The 23,732-nt window shown below is 38.3% G+C and overlaps 1 protein-coding gene across 1 annotated transcript in view; it reads left to right on the top strand.

Annotated features, from left to right (window-relative positions):
* The window catches only part of FRMPD4 (FERM and PDZ domain containing 4), a 752,204-nt gene that overhangs the window by 567,339 nt on the left and 161,133 nt on the right, over positions 1-23,732 (top strand). The window contains exons 3-4 of the mRNA XM_072614370.1: positions 13,163-13,323; positions 17,392-17,494. Of these exons, the coding sequence (XP_072470471.1) occupies positions 13,163-13,323; positions 17,392-17,494 (264 nt within the window). The remainder of the gene's footprint in view (positions 1-13,162; positions 13,324-17,391; positions 17,495-23,732) is intronic.

Below are 23,732 nucleotides of genomic sequence, written 5' to 3'. Positions count from 1 at the left end.
CTGTACACTACCCACTCAAGGTTAGTGGCACGGCAGCGATCCCTGTGTGTTTTAAACGTCTGTGCCACAGAAAACATTCTAGATTCCCTGGGCTCTACAAAATATTATGTGGGCCTCCAGAGCTGCTTCAACAGCCCTTAATGCCATTAAAAAAAAATCTCCATTAGAATATGAGACTTGTGCCTGAGAGGTAATTAAATAGTTGGCATTCTTCTCAATCCACAATTCATTCATTCAACAAGTACTTAAAAAGACCCTCCTGTGTGCCCATCACTGTGCTAGTTTCTGTGAATACAAAGATAAAAAAGAAACAACCTTTAACATCAAGAAGCTTGTCTTCTAAGTGATAGTTTTTTTCTTGTTCTTTAATAAATTAGTCTTGTCTGACTCTACATTATGCTACTTGAGGTTTTCTTGGCAAAGATCCTAGAGTAATTTGCCATTTCCTTCTCAAGTTCAGTTTACAAGTGAGGAAACTGAGGCAAGCAGGGTTAAGTGAAATGTCCAGAGTCGTATAACAGTGTCACATAGCTACCACTGTACCACCTAAGTGCCCCTATAAGGGGATGGATATTCAGTCATTTTTCAGTCATGTCTGACCCCATTTGGGGTTTTCTTGGCAAAAATACTAGAGCAATTTGCCATTTCCTTTTCAAGCTCATTTTACAGATAAAGGAACTGAGGTAAACAAAGTTAAATAATTTTCCCAGAGTCACCCAGCTAGGAAGCATCTGAGGGCAGAATTGAATTCAGGTCCTGTAAAAGCATCCAGACACATCCAGAACGACCTGCTATACAGGTTTTTAGATCTACTATTCTAAAAGGAAAGCAACTTTGCTGGGAGGGGTCAACAATCACTTTAATTTAGCACATATATCATTCACTTAGTTCAGGGGGAAAAGTCAGCACCTTGAACTTCAGAGAAAATACAAAGAGACAGATCAACTAACAGACAGGGCTTCCAACTGTCTGACCGTAAGCAATACATCCATCACAGATCAATACACAGATCCAACTGTCTGACCATTACCTACATACATAGTTATCAGAGAGAGAAGCATCAACATCTGTGTTTTCAAAGCCAGAGGTCTTAGTGGTCTCATCTAGCCAAACAAACACTTCCAGTCAGTAAGAGCCAAAGTAAAACCTCACCTCAGAGTATTTATACGTTTTTCAGAGCCAGAAGGCATCACAACCCTTGAGAACTAGTGCCTCATTAGAAGTTAACAAAAGATGTAGGCCTCCCCTAATCAAGTTTCCCTTAATGGGCAGGCCCATTAATGGATGGGGAAGATCTTTAATCTAATTAGCACTGCGGGTGCTCATGACTATAAGGTCATCATTCTATCCACTGGGCCCCCTAGTTTCCCTACTGATTTCCTAGTGGCCCTCAAATTATGATGTGAAAGGCTATCTTGAGGTCAACCTTCAGCACTGGGAGAGGGAGCCAGCCATTAATAGGTTATGGAAAAATGAAAATATAATGTTGATGTAGCAGAATCAGAGGAGAGAAAGGCAAACAGGTCAATAATATTGAGAAGTTGGAAAAGATAAGGTCAGTTATCGTTCTCCAATACATCACAAATCTGAGATTTCATCCTAGTGGAAACTGCCTTCATCAAAGCAGATCACAATACCTTTATAATTTTACCAATTATATTCAAAGAGTATGTAAATTAGAGGCATCTCATTGGAGCAGTGGATAGAGCATTGGGCCTGAAGCCAAGAGGACCTGAGTTCAAATCCAGCCTTAGAAGCTCACTAGCTGTATGATCATGGGTGAGTCACTTAACTCTGTTCTCCTTGGTTTCCTCATCTATAAAAGGAGCTGGAGAAGAAAAAGGCGAACTACTCCAGTGTCTCAAAAAACCCCACAAAAATGGGGTCAAGAAGAATCTCTCGACCTAAGATTTGGTCAAAAAATGCATCATCTTGTGGACAATCTGATGTTGGATCTCTCTTGAATTAATCTTGAATTAAGTCCTGAATTTGCAGCACAGTGCCCACACTATAATCAAAGCCTTTACAATTTAGGAATACCTGCCAGTGTTTGAGCACAGCCTTCCAGAAACCAAGATAATTTTCATGTCAGGATGAGACATCAGAGTCTGCCTTTAGCAGATAATGTCAGTTTATCATATAATAACAACAATAGCAGACCCACTGTGTTACAAAAGAGAGGCTTATGCCTCAAGTATACTTAACTTCTCAGTTATGTCTGAATCTTGGTGATCCCATTTGGGGTTTTCTTGGCAGAGATACTGGTGTGTTTTTCCATTTCCTTCTCCAATTCATTTTACAGAGGAGGAAACTGAAGCAAACAGTGTTAAGTGACTTGCCCAGGGTCACACAACTAGTAAGTGTCTGAAGTCAGATTTGAACTCAGGGTGATGTCTTCTTGACTCCAGACCTAGAATTTTATCTTCTGCACCACCTAGCTGCCCAACTTCAGTTTAGTTAATAATAATTAGGTTATTAAAATAAATTGTGTTAATTATTAAATTAATACTTGTAATCATTAAATTATTAAATTAAATTAATTATTAATTGTTATTAATAATAAACAACTAATTGTTAAATTAATTAATAAAATAAGTTATATTGATTGATTCTCACAACCATCCTGTGTAAGAGAGACTATATAAATATTCTTTTCTTCATTTTGTAGATGAGGAAACTGAGGGATAGAGAAGTAGATCTTGTCTGGATAACACAACTGGTTTGAGGTAAAGCCAGAACATAAACTACAGAAGTTCTATTTTTAAATCCAGTGCATTTTGCATTAGGATAATAGATAAAAAACTGAAAGAGACTTTATAAGTCATCTAATTCAATGCCCTCATTTTCAGAGGGGGAAACTGAAGCCTAGAGAAGTTAATTGCCTAGCCTAAGTCACACATACACAGATTATCAGAGACAGAAATTTGAACCCAGGACTGCAAACTCCAGAACATTATACTACAGCTTCCTCTGCACTTCAAGAATACACGTTTTTTTTCAGGATACACAAGAGAGAGAGAGAGAGAGTAAGTAGATATATAGGGTAAGAGAGAAATATTGTGCGAGTCAACTTAGTGGGAAGAGTCTTAGCAAACTGTCTGGAACATAATAGTTGCTTAACAAATTTTTATTGATTTATTAATTGATAGGAAATTACAGGATTTGGGCACGAGTAGAAGAATAACAAATCACATTCATGTTTACAAAAGGCTTAACAGATACTATGTCACTTGATTTTCATAACAACCCTTTGAGGTAGGTAGCATGAGTTACCTTATCCCCATTTTACAGATGACGAAACTGAGGTTTAGAAAGGCTGGTGACTTGCCTAAGAGCTGAAAGATAATTACTAAGTGGTAGTTCTAAGATCCAAATCCAGATCTTCTCACTGAAAGTCCAGTGTCCTTTGCACTATGCCAGGCTATCTCATTCAGAGTCACACCCTGCAAATTGAGAGTCTCAATTCATTCTTTCAGTGCCATTCTCATCCAAATTATAATCATGAACCTGCACCACATCTAGTCACAAGTGACTATATCCAAAACAATATTAGTTACTGAAATATATACAGCTCTCTCAGATTTGCAAAACATTTAATTCTCAGCAAAATAACTCTATCACGTACCCACTTTACAGATGTGGCAGCTGAGAACGAGAAAGGTCAAAAAAACAGCCCACAACTGACATTTGTTTAAGGCAAGATTTGAACCTGTGTTTCCCTGACTCTAATACCAATGCTCTACCACTCTTGCCAAGACCCATTTCTTTACAGAGTAGAAACAGAGTGTCTTTGCTGCTACCTTTCCCTCCCTAACCATCCAGACAGAGTCCTTGCCACTACCCCACTGCTTTGTTCACCCTCTGTGCCCAAGTTAATGGTTTCTAAATACAAGGCTCCCTTTGCAGACCTTTCAGTTCAACACATAAACCACTGAGGAGGTTGTTATGCTAATGAGACCGTCCCAAGCCAGGAGCTCTTTTTTTAGGTCTCCTCACATGGTGGGCTGAATTAATTCTTCCTGATAGATTGAAGGCACCAGTTTTTTCTTCATGCTGAGGAAGAAGCGCTGGAGGGTTTCATTGAAAACCTTTTCTGCCTAGTATGCAGAGGCAGGCTGGCTATGAGCAGATGTCATATCTTTTGGAATGAAACCTGTCAAAAGCAGGACACTGAAACTGTTAGCTCCTTTTTGCTGTACTCACTTTCCACCTCAATTAATTTGCTTGTGCATTTTTCACTTCAGCAAATTCTATGTTGTTCAGGGAGTGGCTGACCGGCAAGTCGCCAACTGTATTCTCCTAACCTCAGCATCAGAACTCAGTGAGGCATGTTCCACAGGTACAAAGATGCTGCCTTTTCAAGCTCATTAAAAACAGAATTCAAGCTTTTTCTTTTTTTTATTTCGAATGCAATAGTAAAAAGTACTTGGCTCACAAAGGTAAAAAAACTGTTTCCATGGGGAAACTTTAGTGTGGTTACATTATCATTGAGTGAGAGACAATGGCTGGGATTTTTAAACTCCCTGGAAAAACAGATTTCTGAAATAAAACCTACTGATAAAAAATAATAATGATGTCACAAAATTATTAAAGATGAAGATCACAAAGAAAGGCAAAGAGAAGTTCTTAAGGTGAAGAATACTAACTTGGCAATTGAAAAGGAGGTTCTACCAACAACTAGCTCTGTGACCTAACTTAAATCACTTGAGCTCTCTGGGCCTCCATTTTCTTAATTGCAAAATGAAGTAATTGGACTAGATCAGTGATTCCTAACTTCGGATTTACAGATCCCCAAGTTGTCTGTGGATAGATTTCAGGGGCTCCATGAATTTTTTTTATTGCTATTTTGATAACTATTTCAATATAATTGATTTCCTTAGTACTCCTATATATTTTGTTTGGGGCATTTAAAAACTTTATTTGGAGAGGGAACTCATAGCATCCACCAGACCGTGGAAGTAGTCTGTCACACACACACACACACACACACACACACACACACACACACACACATACAGAGAGAGAAAGAGAGAGAGAGGTGGGAAGAGAGAGAGAGAGACCATTAAGAATCCCTAGACTACATATTGCTTCCCTTCTCAAGGGGTAGGGAAGGGACCGGAAAGAGGGAAAGAATTTGAAACCACCCTCCGCCCAAAAAAGAAAACACATGTTAAAAAAAAAAAAGAATTCCTGGACTACATGGTCCCTACTAAAGGAATCCATTTCCATACCAAAGTCTGATGTTTCCATGAAAAACAATATATTAAATTTTGTGGTTCTCTTTTTAACACACAGAATATCATATACTGAGGTCCAAAGTCACACAAATAGCAAGAGAGTAAAAGAATAGTTTTGAACTCAGGTCCTCTGAATTCACACATGCACACTTTCTACTACAGTGTGTTGCTTCTTTAATGAAGCGAAGGTACTCCTATCTTTTACTCCTATTACTGAAATTTCATTCTCATCTTTGCCATCTCTTGGATGACAGGAAATTATCCACTGACATAGACATGAATATTTGTGACTTTAATATAATCTTCTTGTAACCTGAAAGTGTTCCTATGCCTCCCAAAGCGAGGGTAAGGGTTAGACCCTCTTGTTTGTTTTCCTAGTGCTTTTTGTTCGATTGCTTTTTCAGTCTTGTCTGACTCTTCATGGCCCCATTTGGGGTTTTATTGGCAAAGATACTGGAGTGGTTAGCCATTTCTTAATCCATCTCATTTTACAGATGAGGAAACTGAGGCAAACAGGGTGAAGTGATTTGCCCACAGGGTCACACAGCTAGTAAGTATCTGAGGCAAGATTTGAACTCGGGAAGACGTGTTTTCCTGACTCCAGGACTAGCATTCTGTCCACTGTACCACCTAGTTGCTCCATTCATTCCCAGCGCTTGATATATAAGTACTAAATAACTGTTTGTTTACTTATTACTCACAAATGCACAATGTTAGGGTTTCATGGGACTCAGAGAGCTAGATTCCTCAGTCTAACTCCTTCGTTTCATTGACAAGGAAACCCTAGGTTCAGAGAGCCTATGTCTTATTTTTATTTATCTTCTTATTCTATTTTGTCTTATTACTATTATTATATCTTATTTTCTTTTCCTTTCCTTTCTTTTCTACACCTACATCTTATCATAGCCCGCTCACTATCTCTTGGAGGGGAAAAGAACCTGACTCAGTTTTAGCTCTTTCTGGTTTCTTTTCTTTTTCTTCCTTCCTTCCTTCCTCTCTCCCTCGTTCCCTACTTCCCTTTCTTTCATCTTCTCATTTTGCCCATAGTCTCACAAGTAGTAAGTAGCAGTAAGGTGGAGTAAATGGTAAGCAGCAGAATCTTCCTGTAATTTGCAAATGGAATTCAATTTTGGAGGTATCTGTGAACACATGTGCATGTGAATGAGGGCAGTGTGAAATCACTGAAGTTTAAGTTTGTGGGAGAATATGTCCCCTAATGTCCCTTCCATGGCTAGAACTATAATACTATTATTCTTTGAACTCAATTGCCTTGTCTTTTTCTACAGATGACATTTCCCTCTATAATTTAGCCATTCAGTTGTCACCAAGTACAGTGAAAGAATGCACCTGATGTCAGAAAGTTCATTGTATTTGTGTTACTGTGACCAAATCACCAAGGTACAGCAAAAGAAAGGACCATTGGAACTCCAATGGCATTCACTGCCCACCTTAATATCTTACAGTTTGCTCATTTGTCATTGTTGTTTTGTTATTATTTTGGACGTTTTCACCTTTTATACAAATGAGTATACATTTGTCTTTATTAGTATTGGCCTTCTATTTTATTTCCTATTTCAAAAGATGTGGATTTATTAGTATTAGCCTTAAATCTATTTCCTATTTCAAAAGATGTGAATTTATTAATGTTGGCCTTATATTAATTTCTTACTTCAAAAGACATGAATTCCTTAACATGAGTACCCCCTTCTCCACATCCTTTTTATACCTTACTAGATAGCTTCAGATACTGCCTTTACCATTGCCAATGACCAAGGCTGATCCTTGACTATAGTGGCTCACAGAACATATAATCCAACCTCTTTCTAGGTTGCTAGGAGCTGCCAGAATTTCCATGCTGCCCTACCTGCATAGCTTTACGGAATCCTGGGTTACCTTAGTCACCAAGAAGAACCAGATTAGGATTTTGGAGGAAGCTGGTTAATTTAGATCACAAGGATTTCCTAATTGATCAGGGTTCCAGGATATAATCCATGGTTTCAAAAAGGCAGGAGGTGGAGGAAATATCATACTATGAATGAGTATATTCCTACTATGGTTTGAATGGATTTGAGGGGGGAAACTCATGAATTTCATAGTTTAAAGCCCTTGGAAATCTATTAGAAACCATCTCAAAGGTTCTGCAAAAATGTCATGCAACTCAATTTCCGAAAATAGAGTTTGTCATAAAATTTCATAACCTAGACTTTAGACTTTATCTTATCCATCTTAGCAACTTTAGACTTCATCTTATGCAACCTCCTCATTTTACAGATGAGGAAAGTGAGGCTAGCGAAAGTCAAGTATTTGCCCAAGGTCATACAGTTAGCTGGTGGTAGAACCCACATAGGAAGCCGTGTTTGCTTTTTCTTGTTGTGTTGCTATCATCTTTCCACTATGCCATTGTACTTCTCTTGTGGATGTAGAGTATTATAAAAGAAGGTAAAGGTTATTTTCTCAAAGATTTTTGCTTTCCTCTTTTAATTGATATGGAACTGAGTTAGCTCCACAGATTGCTTCACAGAATTATAATTTCAGTGGAGGTGACCAGAACTTTGCCCCAAGGCACCAAATTTAGAGGAGACTGATGGTCACGGCAGTTCTTCAGGACGCTGGGAAGAACCATTCTGCATCCTTCCTTGCCCTGTTCCATCAAGGTGGCTTCTTCAGTAATAGTCCCACACCTATACCAAAGTCTCTGCAGAACTGACATTGGGTAGTGCCATAAACCTTTCCACCTTTCCCTTAACACCTTTAGACATCTTTCAGGAATTTACCCCAGGTGTAAAATATTCCTGTTTAAAACTCTGCTCCTCAGCATGAAAAGTTAAAAATTGCCTAAACCTTTCCTCTCCTTGAAGGCAATTGTATATTGTTTCATGGTTTTTGAGTTGTTGGTTTTTGGTTTGTTTGGGTTTTTTTTTTTGGATCTCTTAAACCTTGCACAATGCCAAGTAGGGAGCAGGGGTTTAATAAATACTAATTGATTGATTAAGCTCAGTACTAATTTTACACAGTCAATTTCTGATCATCTACATGATATGATTTAAAAGCTTCTGGAAAGGGTCCCTGCCTTAAAATATTTTTCCTACCCACACTAAATGAAATTCTACCATTAAAAATTCATTCCTTTAGATTCTTTTCCCTGCTCCTCTTTTAAAATCCAAGCACACCTGGAGAGGGTAACATAATCTAATTCACACTAAAGTATTAATGACTTAGATCCTCTAACAGAAGAAAGACAGGCAGGGAGAAGGGCAGAGCATTGAATGTTTAAGAAAGGTATGGGGAGTGTGGAAGAAAGAAATAGGAAGAAAAAATTTGGGGAAGACAGGCCCAAAGACAAACATATATTATTAATACTATTGGATACTATTATGATACCCAACAGGCTACTCACCATAATTATAGGAAAGAAATCAAGATTTTACATCTTTTTTCTACTCAGATTTCAAGGAGGTATAATTTCAATTCAATAAACACTAATTAGTACTCATTAGTATCTCTGACTCTGTTCCTTGGTTCAAACAGCCCCCCATGCCTTTCCCTAAGCTCCACCTGTTAGAATCCTTAGCCTTGGTCAAGGTTTAACTTAGTTGCCACCTCCTATAAGCCACTTTTCCTGATCCATCTAGTTAAAGAGGTAATTCATTGTCATGACACAAATGGTAATATGTTTCTTTCCTTCATCCCACAAGGAAGCATGAGGGTCATCCCTTCCATCATACGAAGGAGAGAAAGCCCTACTTCTACCTAATTTAGATCTTCTCCTACAGGAAGAGTACCTTCCCAGCTTCAGTTGACTACCACTTCAAGGCAAAAGGACATTGTTATTGGTTTTTTTCTGAAATGGCTGCTCCGTCTGTGAGAATGATCCATTCTGAGGGGAACAAAGGATAGAGGTGGTTGATAGAGAATCATCCCGATTCCTTGTGTGGCCACTGGTCCAGTCTTAGATATCCACACAAAACATCTTGAACTTCTTTCAGGGCATATGGTTTAAGTGACATTTGGAAACCATACTGCCCTCCCAGTCCTGTTAGCTAAAGCTGTCATCTATACCTACATTTTACCATAGCCCACTCACTGTCTCTTGGAGGGGAAAAGAACCTGACTCAGTTTTAGCTCTTTCTGGTTTACTAGAAACTCCTGACACTGAGTTATACATAAATGATTCTCCTTTACAATATGAGAGCACTTTTTCTACCATTCTTTTTGCTTGTCAGGATTTTCTAACTTTAGCTGGGTGAAAAAAAATGCAAGGTGAAGTGTTTCAGTTGGTACCTTACTCTTATCAATTGTACACAAGGAGAGTCTTCTGACAGCTCCTATACCATCCCCACCCAAATCTTCCATCACCTCTTATTTTATTGCATTTGAACCATATGCTTGGCCAGATGGCATGCCTACATCTTTTAGGGAATTATAAAATGACCTTCTTTAAAAGATTTTCTCATTGGAAAAGATTAGAGAGAAAAAAATTGAATTAACTCTGAGGCTGTAGTAATCATCCTGGCTTTGATTTCATTGAGCAGAGTTTTCATTTTCAAGCTGGTCTCTTAGTCCAGGACATAAAAGGTGAGCCGCTTTGGTTAATACAGGTTTAAAAAAAAAAGCATTAAACTTGAAGTCAGGATGCCTGGGTTATAGTTCTGCATTCTTCAATAGTTCATGTGCTCTTGGGCAGGTCACGGACTCATAAGATTATAGCTATAGAGATGGAAAAGACTTTAGATGTTATCAAATCCAACTCCATTTGACAAATTGAGAAAACTGAGACCAAGAGAGATCAAGTGACTTGCGCAAAGTCACACAGTTAGCAAATGTCAGAGCCAGGATTAGAATCAGGGGTGGGGTGGAACCAATTCAAACTAGCTGGGAGAGCTGATGGTTAAATGTTCAGTATGAGCATTTACACCTTGGAAATTGACAATTGCTACAAAGGAGGTCTTGGTTTATCATTTTTGATCGTCTAGACTTAAGGAAGTGACAGAGAAAATACTAATGCTAATGAAATTGCAAATGTAAATGAAAGTGTTAATAATGCAAATTAAATTTAAAAATGTGTGCAGTTATACTGTTTTTTCCCCCAAAGAACTAGTTGTTAAATTTTTACCAGCATATTCCTGATTGAACCTGAGGTTCTCTGACTCAAATCTGTGTGACTTTCCACTATACCACATTTTCCCTTAAATTATTAGACCTTAAAAGGAATTTAGAGGTCACAGTCCAACAACTTCATTTGACAAATTAGGAGAATAAGACCCATGAAGACAAAATGATTTTCCCACACTATTCAGGCACTTAACCAGTTTGAGGCTCATATTCCTCATCTGTAAACATGATAATTACATTAATTTTGATTATCACTCAAGATTACTGCAGAAATCAAATGATATCATGACTGTGAAAACCTTTGAACACCATACAATCCACATGTAAGATAGTGTGTTCAGCCATTCCCCAATTGATGGGCATTCTCTCAATGTCCAATTCTTTGCTACCACTGAAAAGGCTGCTATAAACATTTTGTACATGTGGGTCCTTTTCCAATTTTTATGATTTCTTTGGAATACAGTCCCTAGAAGTGGTATTACTGGATCAAGGGATATGCAGTTTTATAGCCCTTTGAGCACGGTACCAAATTGCTCTTCAGAATGGTTGGATCAGTTCACAACTCCACCAACAATGCATTACTGTCTCAATTTTCCCACATCTTTCCCAACATTTATCATTTTCTTTTTCTGTCCTATTTGCCAATCTGATAGGTATGAGGTGCTATATTAGGATGATTTTAATTTGCATTTCTCTAGTCAATAGTGATTTAGAAAATTTTTCATATCACTGACTATAGATTCTTTTAATTTCTTTATCTGAAAACTTCCTGTTCTTATAGGATTTCAATTTAGCCAAAGCCTAAATCCAAAATGTTAGGTAGCCAGCTTTTGGAGACCTTTGAGAATTTTATGTTGTGGTTAGAAAAATGACCACAGGCAAATGTGCTGCCTTCCTATTTTATTGTTCACATAATTCTATCCACATTCAAAATACACCCTCAAAAATTTGAAACAAATAAAGATTTTTTTTAATGGTATGGTGCAGGGATAGGAACCTGTAGGCTCAAGGCTACATATGCCCCTCTAAGTACTCAAGTGAGGTCCTTTGACTAAATTCAAATTTCACAGAACAAATCCCCTTAAGAAAAGGATTTATTCCATAAAACTTGGACTCCGTCAAAATGCCACCCAAGGACCTAGAAGGCCACATATACCCTCAAGAACTCACATTTCCCCGGATCGGGTGAATGGGGAGTGTAGGGGTAAAAACTGAAATGGGGAATGGGGAGGGAAGTCTGGAAGTTTAAATGCCCAAATGTTGAAAATTGACTATTTAGAAAAGGTGTCTGTCAGGACTCCATCGTTAATATCTCCAGATTCTGATTTTGAGCATAGAAGATTGGCCCTAAGTGCCATAGTCACCATTCAACTCAAGTCTCCGTAATTAACCCTGCACACAGATTTGATCCAAACGTTTGTAATAGATGACCTTTCTTCCTCCCATATAGCCCTAGGATTCTGCAGCTCCTTGGACAGCACACCATAACCTATCCATATTTTGTTCTCTCTCACCTACACCATGTATTATTTCATCCTCTCATAAACCACTGTTGTTTCTAGATATTTGACCAGAAGGGCACGCTGCCAGCTTTTTAATGCTGTGATGAATTCTGACAATTCTGATGGCCTGGGATTATGTCATTTGTGTTTCTTTCAAAATGAAAACATGATACAGCAAAATAAAAAAAAAATCCTCATAGTGCTGCAGCTTTCATTAAAATGCAGGTCTATTCCCAAGTTCCCTACACACACATTGTGATGCAGACAGTTGTAAATGGATTAGTCTTGTTCTCCTCCACCAGTCCAATAATAAGTTCAACTTCATTTTTGTGCAGTGATCATACTTGGATTACTAGAGATGCTGAACTCTGAGAAAAATAAGCTTTCCATAGTGTAAGACAGAGTAGTCTAAATTGAGTTGTGTATTTGGGAACAGAAAAGAATGTTAGAAAGTTAAATCATTGTGTCCAAGCATCATAGTTTATAGATGAGGCTACTGAGACCCACAGAGGTAAAATGACATTCCCAAGATCACAAAGTTAGTCACTGTGGCAGATCTTATCACATAGTTACTTTCAGGTGTTTAACCAGTTCAATTCTGTGTGGTGCATATAGAATACGGAGTGGGTTTTAGTGGACATGCAGAGTCCACTTTTCTTTTTTTGTTGTTGATGTCGTTCTGTAGCAAATGAAGACTGCATGGATGAAATGAGCTGGTAGACCAAGTTGGGAAAACTAAATGCAAAAACACTTTGTAACTGAAAAACATTGAAGCAACATGGGGCATAAGGACTGGACCAGGGATTTCATCAAACTCAAGTAGAAACTATGGACCACTAAACCAGACATAAAGATCCCTGTAGGCTTCATATTCATGTAGAAAGCCACATATTAACATTATCTATGTTCTTTGTATTTTTACTTATTTTGTTACATATTTCTCTGTTTCAATTTTTTTAATGGGTGTGGAGAGGAGAGCACTTGAGAACACTACAGCCAGAAGGCAGTGTGTTAGACATCTTTTTATGTAAGGGAACTCTCTAAGTTGATACAGGTCAAGACCTACTCTGTAACTTAGAGAATTGCCTAAAAATGAAGCTACTTAAGTGACTTGGCTATGATCACAGTCAATATGTGTCAGAAGTGGAACTTAGATTTCTTGGTTCTTAGGTCAACTCTTTATCTGCTAATGTGGATTGCTATTATTATGTTATTTATATATCATATATTGTATTTTTATATTATGATTTTGATTATTATAATCTAGTAGTAGTAGTATTCATGATTCATTTCCTCTGTGTTTGTCCACAGTCACATCACACAAGGGGTCACCTTTGAAGACCCCAGATTTGAAAGCTGCCAAATCATTCCTCCTGCTCCTCGACAAGTTGAGATGAGAAGGGATCCTGTGCTGGGATTCGGATTTGTGGCGGGAAGTGAGAAACCAGTGGTTGTCCGCTCAGTAACACCAGGTAAGCAAACCTGCAGCCCCTCTTCCTCCTGATGCCTGCCCCTTCTAACTTTATCCAACTATGAACCATGGGTCTCTTCCTTGAGGCCACGTTAGATGCGGCCAACAAAACAGATCTGTTCATACTTACAACTAAAGTTGGAATGGTTCTTGAGAATTTCTTGTAAAGGAAAATTCATTCAGTTGTACATTTTTAAACATGAGATTGGCCATTTTAATTGACCATAAGCAAAACTGATGAAATTTTATCCTGGAACACTGTTTCTTTAAGTGTGACCATCAGAGAATCATAACTCAAGAGTTGGAAGGTATCTTAGAGGCAATCTAGTCTGACTCCTTTATTTTATAGAAAAAGAAATTGAGGCCCATGGAGATTAAGTGACTTGCCCCCATTGCCACACAAGTAATAGATGGCAGAAGTTGGATTTAAACCAAGGTCCTCTGCTTCCAATGTTGTTCCCAATGCCTCCCATTGTGGGGGTGGGGGAGGTGTGGGAAGAAAGGCCTGGGCTATTATTGGTGCAAGAAATTCCAAATGATGAAAATCCTTCTACCTTTGTTTCATTCATTAAAAAATTCTTTATCCATTTCTCTCCTTGACTCCTACACACACACACACACACACACACTGTACTATTTCTCATATTCTTAGCCTCTTTAACATTGTCCCTAGTTCCCCCATGCCTTTGCAGATTTCTGGAGCTGTACCATTTAGAGTTTATGGTTCCAAGAAATAAAAAAGACCATGAAGACCCATATCCTAAATCTCCAATCCAGAAGGATCAAATGTTCTTTTCTTCACAAATTTCACCAAAAGCTATTCAAATAAACTCAAATAAATCCATGACTGCCAAGGGACAAAGTCCTCATTCATCTTAGTCATTCTCATGATTCTTATGTCCTTCAATACAGCATCTATTTCTCCATAACTGTGTACTAGAAAAATTGGTTCTTCCCTCGTCTACACATCTAGTTGACTGAAATGATTGATGCATTTTGCTGTACTTGAAACGTGCTAAGATTTTTCATAGCAGTAGAGCATATATAATGAAAATATAGCTGGCCTTATAGCCAGGACTACCTGGGTTTAACATATGCATGTATGTATGTATAGATAGATAGAGATATATGCACATACAGAGATAGATAGATAGACAGACAGACAGACAGACAGACAGACAGACAGACAGACAGATAGATAGATAGATAGATAGATAGATAGATAGATAGATAGATGCACATATATAGAGAGAGAAAGAGGGAGAAATAGAAATATATTTTAGCTTATTTAAAACTTCAAACTGCACTGTTTTGGGATACTGTGTGTAGGTCTATATGTGTGTAATATATGCAATAAAAATATCACTCGACTTTCTGTGGACTGTACAATCAGTGCTGAATATTTCACAGTCCTTGGTCATTTGGCCATCTTGAGTCCCTCAGAGTGGGATTTTTGCTCTCCCCTTCTCTGTTTGTACTTTATAGCACCATATAATAACTTACTCCCTCTTGCTCCTGTTATTTCTTTCCAAATTCAAAGTCACTAATGCTTGTGGATAGGGAGGTTTGAGGCACTGAGAATAAAAATGAAAACAAAATGATTTCCATTAGTTTTTATCCTTAAAAAGTTAGATAAAATGTGTTGCTGCCTTGCAAGTGACAAGTCATAGATTTTCCTTCTATAGAAGAGAAGCCAGTCTGTTTAATGAAGTGCAAAGAATGATTTCTTTCCTGAAGAGCTCTACTGATTCATAATTTGGAAGAAACAAGGAATTGTGTGTGCAGAATTTATATTTCAAATCTTTCAGCTATCAGCCTGGTGGCTTTCGTGGGGAGGAGGTGATTTTGGGCAAATGATGGACATAGACAGTTCCAAAATTGTATTTAAAAGTTGGTTGTTTGGGACTTGGTTTGTAGTTTATCATAAAAACAATGTTATGCTTGGTGATTAGTTTCCTTGGACAGCCCTATTTAACTTGGAATTGTGCTGGAAATATTGTCACATTCTAGTAGTTCTATTGAACTTAATCATCACATATAATAATGTTTCTATGGGAAAATGTGTTGATCACTCTCTCTTGCCATCTCTCAGCCCCCAACACATCTACTTAACCCTACCGTGTCCCTGGTAGATGAATTAGAGATTCACTTTTTTTATCCTTAGCACTTTTTCTTGGATAATCACTGGTAATGGCTCCCATGGTCATCAGACAGAGAGGATGAGGGGTTCAGACAATTTGATTCAAGTCAACCAGCACCTTTTATTTGCCAGAAATAGTGGTGGAAAATACCCATTGATCTCAAGGCTTTCGTTTATCTCATATCTCTTTTACCTACTGTAAAACCCTTCTGGTAAATGAGAACAGATTTTTTTAAAAAAAAGTTAAGTAACTTATAAACTTGCCAACTCTGATAACCAAGCTCTGCTAGGGGCTAGAAGAGGTCCCCCTGAGACTACTGTCACAACCCTACACATACATGTACCTGGCACTGGTGTTTTACTGGGTTACAGCACAGGATGAGGACAGATCTTCTGAGAGCTATCATACCTTATCTCTAGGCATTCTGCCCATTTCCCTGCTCAGGTCCCCAGTTTCTTCTTCCTACTTTTTTCTGACTCTCTAGTCTCATTTTTTTACAATTATCTCTTGCTAAAAGAAAGGACAGTGCAAATCTTGTAGTCAAAATTCAGCCCCTGCCTAACTCCCTCTTCCTCAAAGACAACCTACTCTCATGTTGGGTAGGAGAGAGGGCCAGAGTGAGATGAAAAAAAAGCCATTTATTTTCCTCTCCTCCTCTTTGCCCCTGCTGATTCGGTCATAGCAGACTCAACTAAGCTTAGCAGCAGGTCCCACGCTTGGAGGGTAGAGAGAAAGGCCTGGCAAGGGCCTAGACAGTAGCAAAGTCTACATAAAGAGATAAGAGAGATTTCAATGCAACAGCTAAATTAAATAGGGAATCTATTCAGTTATCCTGGGTCACATTCATATTTCAGCTTGAAATACATGAATCTAGGGCTACAATTAGTATTTAAAGTAATCATTTCACTGTGGTTGAATTCAAAGAATTGATTATTTTGAAACAGTTAGCAAGTGGTCACTTACAAATTTGATTATCCTAATGGTTGCTTTCACAAGTCATTAAAATGAGTTCTTCAAATGATTTTATAAATCACTCTGAGAAGGTCAACGCCACTTAAGTCTCAGTTTCGACACTTGTAACATGGATACTTTCCTGTGGATATAGTAAGATTTCTCTCTCTCCAGCCCTGACACCCACAAATTAAATATGGATTTCAGTTTGTCCCATTCAGAGACAGGAGTACTGAAAACATAAAATATGAAGTAATATGGTTTAGAGGAAAAAGCACTGCACTAGAAGCCAAGACACCTACATTTCAGGTCCATTTTTGCACAAATAAGCCATGGTACCTTGAACATGTTGTGACGTCATTTCTCCAAATGCTCAGTTTTCCTATATAAAGAGGAGGTTACACTAAATGATCTCTAATATTCTATCCAGCTCAAAATATCTGTTTCTACTTTTATTGTCTGTCTGCTCTGTCATGCCTAAAGACTTGTTTATATTCATTGCTTTAAAAATTTTTTTAAATAATACCATTGACATTTAAAAGTAAAGACTTGGATTGTATCATGTATGGGATCTAACATCTGGATGAAAACTGAAAAATTCAATCAAATGTCACATCCATCATATACCTCGGTATGTGGAAATAATACTCTACTTCCAACTGAATATTTTCTATTTTTACCAGATGTTTGGCTCAGGCAGATGTAGCTTTATTTACCATATTTAATATATAATAAGACTTTAGAAGCCAAGAAAATATTCAGTTCTTGCATCAGAAATGAACATTCAGAGGCTGAAGCATTGACTGTGCACCTAGGGATAAGTCCTTTGCTTCTAGAAGAAGCACCCTGATCCTTCTACTGTAGAAGATATCAGTTCGGCAAGAGAATTGTTTCCAAGTGCTGAGGCACAAGAGATGAGGTTGTCAGTGTGTTAACAATGATCAGCTAACTGGTACTTAACTCTCATTTGTCTCCAGGTGGCCCCTCAGAAGGAAAACTTATCCCAGGAGATCAGATCGTAATGATTAATGATGAGCCGGTCAGCACTGCTCCGAGGGAGAGAGTCATTGACCTTGTCAGGTAGTTGATCCATCTGTGACTTTGTCCTGTAATGTACAAGAATTATTGCACTGTCCTGCCATAGAAAATGGCAGAAGGTGGTTTTTCTATGGTCTGCTTTAGGCCTGAGAAACCAAAGTAATACATTCAATTTTTAATGAATATCCAAACAAGTGCTGGTAAAGCTGTCCATTATGCACTGTAATGGAGAGGAATCCAAAGTGCTTTTCCCCCTTTGACAAAAGTATAGGTCTCAACTCATAAACTCTTCTATTTCTATTGCTAAATACAAATTGGATTGTTTTTCCTTCATATTTTTCCCATGGAATGTCAGAGTGCTCTCAGTTCATCATCAGAAGTTAAAATGCCTAACTTCTTAACTAAACTCAAGTGAAATGTGTAAGAATAATTATATGTATTTGTATATGTATACATCTCTTTGGATACAAATGGATGCCAATTCATTCTATCTTTTCCACTTCTGAGTTTGATCCATTACTGAATTTTCAGAAAAGTAAGCAAGCCAAAAAAAACAAAACCATAATGTGTTCAAATGTGCTGAGTTTATTTGTGTAGACATCTTGAAAGTGAATTCATTATTTCATGTGCCTGATAAAACACCAGAGGATTTCATTTGTATTTTTCACGTAAGTGATAAAACATCCATAGGACACACTCTCTTAGGAGTACACTGGTATTAAACCCTGACTGAGAATTAAAGCAAACAAAATAACTTATTGGGAACCCTAGTTTCTACTTTCTAGTTACAGTAGCAATAAATTACAGAAATGCATTGAGAGGCCATGTGGTATGACAGGATTAACATTCAGCCCTACAGTCCAGGTCCAAATCCCAGACCTGTGAGATCTGGGTCAAATTACTCTTAGGACCTCAGTTTCCTCAACTATAAAATAAGGGAAATGGTGTTGAACTAGTTGTACTCTAAGAAACCTGCCAACTATCATTCTGTGATCTTATGTGCCATGAGAATGTACTATAGAAGCAATCAGCCAATGGACATTTTATTGTCTATTACGTCCAGGTACTGTTCTAGGTATTGGTGATGTCAAGATAAAAATGAAACAATCCTTGCTGTGATGGAGCCTTTAATGAATGATCCATATTTATCTTTTGAGTAGCATATAGACCAAAAATTTCTAATCATGACTGAAATAAAAACTAAAAGGACAGGAGAACTGTAAATGGAGTTGTAGGTCACTAATATTTGGAATCTAATGCTTTCTGTCAATTAAAATAGATATTTCTGCTAGCCCCCTAACTTGTGTTCCTGTCATGGCCTCCATCTACCAGATCCCATAAAGTACTGGAAATCACAGAGTAATGTAGAGATAGTTTTCAAAGCAACATCTTAGAAAATTTTATTCTCCCACATAACTTGGCTTGGGCATGGCAAAGGGAATGCTCTATACTGACAGTGAAATTCAACTTCTCAGCAGCCGCATAAGAATTCTTATACTTTCATTCTCTGTTCATGATGTAGGCATGCTCCTATCCTGGCTCTACCCTTATCCTTCCAAATTCCTCTCCTCCCTTCCCAGAAGAACATCTGATAACAGAGGCTCTCTACAACATCTGTGAATTAAACTGTAAGGTTACTATGGTACATATTTCCATTATCTCCTTTCTCTCTGGATTCTAACATGTTTTATTTTCCTTTTAAAAGTAGATATAATTCTTCATTATTGTACTTTTCTTCTTTCCATATCTTCCTGTCTCCAGTTCCCAGATAACTTTTAGTTCCCAGATAACTAGTCATCAATCCTTAAAATGTTGCTACATCCCTTACTAAACAGGAGTTGGTGAGAACAGAAAAAGACAGAAAAAGGCATTAATTTTATTATTGGATTTCAGGTTCTTCAACCTGAATCACTTCTTACATGATGTTCACTTACTCCAGTCCTGACCCAGTTTATTTTCTTGACTATCAAAGCAGTGTACATTTCTAGAATGGTAAAGTGCACCTTTGAGGCATCCAGGGATATTACAGAACTTGTATGAGAGATGGGCAGATCTAGAAGGCTTCTATCCCACGACCAGTTCAACTAATCTAGATAGTTCTTACATAGGGAATTCCTGCCTAACAAATCTTAGGAGGAGGCAAAAATATGGAAGTGCCCCTTTGTTCCTTAGCCCAGGGTCTTACACATAGTAAGCACTTAAAAGTAATTTCATTCCGTCCTCCCCCAAATGCGTTGGAGTTCCTCACCAAAGCAATAGACTCAATCAAGATTTTTAAGAGCGCTCCAGGCTCCCCTTCAGTAGCCAATCCTAAGCTCATTTCACATTTAACCAACACCCCAGAGAAGACCCTGAACAGATGTATTTGTCTATGTATAAGGATACAGTAAAGGGATACCCCATGGTTGTACCATGCCTCACAGAGCGCATATTGAAATGGTTTGGTGTACTGGGATGGAGGAGGTGGAGCTGGAATGATGCCCAATTCCAGACTGTACCTGTAATCCACTAGGGAAGTAAAGCATCCTTTTTCACACCTAAACAAAGAATAGCCCCAGATCCACATCTTGGGAAACCACAACTGAACTAGATTGAAAGTAGTTTGGACATTTTGCCTTATTGTTGGAGTAAGATCACTGTGATATGTAGCCATTAAGCTTCACATCCTAAGAGACAATGAAACAAAATGGCAACATTTAGGTTTTAGTTGGGCATAACTGTACTACAGAGACATGTACTAAGTCCTATCAGCCATATGGAAGTGTGTGCAGTTTCTTAGCAGTCTTTTCAGAGCCATTCAAGAGAAAACAAAGACTTTTCCTTTCCAACTATATACATCAAGAAAGGAAATAGTGGTATTTATCTGTGAACTGGTTAGAATGCTAGCAGACTAGCAAAAACACAATTATCTGGTTCAAAAATAACATTAACCATAACATATTTCTTCAAATTATAATAAATTCATAGAAGAGTGGTATAAGTTCTCTGTACCCACTGATAAATAAGATTTTAAATCCTGATGACTCAGAAATAAAAAGATCTTAGGTCTCTGATTCTAAGAAGAAACAAGGTATAATGGATAGAGAGTTGACCTTGAACTCAAAAAGACTTTGGTTCAAGTATCACCCTCAGCACATGCTAGCTGTATGACCTGGGTCAAATCGCTTCACTTCTCAGGGCTCCAGGCAACTCTCTAAGATGAAGAGTTACCAAGAAGATACCAACCTCCATTGATAAAAAGCAGTTCCTCCCATCAAGCATGAAATTACAGGTCCAGTCCCTGTCCTTAATTGATTTTTATTAGGGTAGTTCTCATTGAGATTTACACTTTTAACTTGAAAGTTAAACCTACGTGCTTCTAACATTAAGAATTTGAACTATAGTTTTACTTCTTTAAAAAGGAGGGAGTGGGGAAAGTATTTAGCATCTACACCAAAGCCAACAGTCTGTGTTTCTGCCTCTTTCTCTCATTAGAGACAGTAGGGAACTAATCAAGTAGTTGGTGGTCTTTTTTTTACAGCATCAGAATGATTGCTTTGCATCAGTTACCATTTCAGTGACTGTCATTAGCAAAGCTCCTCGTGGATTTCTTCTCCCTAATGAGTTTTCCAACACAGTATGATGACATTCTCTTAAATAGCTTGTTTCTGATACCAACCTTAATAAACCCAAGCACTGGGGTCTCAGAGAAGCTCTTGGTATTAGACACATTGATATTGCATTGAGTTTCCTTTCCAGTCTGCAGTTTTAATGTTTTAATTCAGGATGGGGGAGTCCTTGTGATATACCAGCCCTCCTAAAACAGCATGATGTTAAAAATTTTATCCTTCAAATAAATGGGGAATTCACCCTTGTTTGGAAATCAAGCATCCTCCACAGACCTCTGATGGTTACTATGTTTTGTGCCAGTTTATTTTTACACTAAAGAATACTACAATAAGCAGGGAGAATGAGGAAGCCCTAAGTCTTGAGCTCATGTAAGAGTCAAGTACATCTGTAGGGAAATCTCACCTTCATTTCCCACCCTGCTTTTTTTGGCCTCAGGGTAGCATTTAATTGAAGCATGCATGTTTTAGTTTTGAGACCACATTTCCTAAATGACTATGTGGGGCTTATGGTCCCATTGGCAATTGGAAACTTCTTCTCATTAACAAACACAGCACGTCAGTGCTCATTATTTTAGGTTTTGTTTAGCCTGGGTCACTTGTATGTTCATTGGGTGAGGCAGTGAGAGAATGAAGCCCAAAACTACAGTTGTTTTTTTCAATGTAGGTTTAGAGGTTTCATTTACCAAATTTTCAATGGTAAGGTCATTCTTTCTATTGCATCACATTGGGTTGGATTGGTAACAGCATACAGAGACATACCTGAGTCTCATCCTCTGGCCGTATCTCCAATATGGGGATAGGATGGACCCCAGGAGACAGGTTGCAAGGATTCCCTGCAGTGGAAAGATCACTGTCTAATCAAAACCTATGTTCACATTTTGGCTCTTCTACTTCAGTAAGGGACATTGGAAGGGGAAATGGCTCTGAAGCCAGAGGACCTGGGTTAATAATCCAACTTTTGACATTCACTAACCTTGTGAAATTGGGGGAGTCAATTTAACCACTCTAGACCTCAATTTCCTTATCTGTAAAATGAGGAGCATTGATTATAAAGTACTTTGTAGCTCGAGCGTTTTGTACTCTGTGAACTTGTATTATGACTAAGGATAACTTACTTAAACTCCCCAGCCTCTATTTTCTCATAGGGGATTAGGGGAGGGAAAAGAAATAAGTACCTACTGTGTGCCAGGAGTCCTACTAAGCCTTTTACAAAGTATTTACTCATTTGAATCTCAGAACAACCCCTATTGTTATCACCATTTCACAGATGAAAAACTTAAGACAAAGAGAGGTTCAGTGATTAGCCATAGTCATACAGCTAGTAAATCTGAGGTCACATTTGACTCCAGGCCCAGTGTCCTATCCATTATGCAACCTAAAACATAAGGATAATATATATGCACTAAAAAGATAGCAGGATGATCTGACCTCAAAGCTGGGAAGGCCTGGCTTCAAATCTCACCTCTGATATATACTGACTATTTGTTGTTGTATTCATTCTTTGTTTCCAAAGAGGACCATGACATCAGAGAAATGATTGACCTGACTTGCACTTGACTTTGTTTTGAGTGAGGGAGGACTGTGCAAGGTTACTAGCTTTACTTTCTCCTTCTGAACTATCTGGATCTAGTGACCAGATATTCTTCAGGATGACTGGAGACAGCCCAGGATGCAATGGGAGACCTTGACCTTTTAGGCTACGTAAGGCCTTTTCAGGTACTCACTTAAAGTGATGTATTGTCCATTCAGCAAATAGGACTCTTTAAAAGGTAGTCAGGCCCCTTTAATAGAAAAGAAAAATAAATAGATAAATCACTCTGGGAGGGGCAGGAGCCTTAGGATTATTGTTTTGAAGAGAAATTGTTACTATTAATGTTCACTCTAAGCCAGGAGGGTCCAAAACCAGCCATTGAGTGGAGTTTGGGCAGGGACCTCTCCCTGTTCAATCCATGGGCTTCAGAGCACACAGGGTCCAAAGCTTTAAGGGAGACAAGAAATAAGGGAAGGGAAAGGAAGCTAAGGGAAGGGAAGGGAAGGCAAGGGAAGGCAAGGCATACTGGTTATATGACTCTGGTGAAGTCACAACTTCTAAGTGCTCCAAGAGTATAAATTTCAGAAAATAGAGTTTCCTAACCCACTAATGGGATGTATGGGGTGTTCAGGGAAAAGGAGCTCCTCTAATGTGAGGTTTTGCCAAGCCTTTTTTTAGGGCTGCTTATCCACCTTTGGTTTCCACCTTCACCCAACTTTCACCTGGGGCTCAAAGGAACTGTAACATATGCAGTGACCACACCCAGGTAAAACTGGCATGTGAGCTAAACTAGGTTAAGGATAACTGACAGGCCTCAAAGCCATCAGTGATTTGGGAGAATGTCTACTCTGAGCATGTGAAGACTTTCTCTGGCAGAATGAGAGAATGAGAACAATTTGTTCCCAAGGCCATGAAGATGACTGAAGTAGGCTCTGCAGAGAGCTTAGAGCTTAGTCAGACATTGAAGACACTAAGGTCATCCCCTGCATCGGGGGCCATCACCAGTGTTGTTGACTTTTGCCCTGCCACTGTATTTGGATGACTCTAGAAGAGAGAGTCTGCTGATCTTGTCCAATTCTGCCTCACTTAAGTCCAATTCACATGTAAGTCAAGACATCAATCATGGTGTCATGGGTTCTAT

Source organism: Notamacropus eugenii, chromosome 5 (assembly GCF_028372415.1).
Source record: "Notamacropus eugenii isolate mMacEug1 chromosome 5, mMacEug1.pri_v2, whole genome shotgun sequence".
Taxonomy (NCBI): Eukaryota; Metazoa; Chordata; class Mammalia; order Diprotodontia; family Macropodidae; genus Notamacropus; species Notamacropus eugenii.
This window is presented reverse-complemented; position numbering and strand designations above follow the sequence as displayed.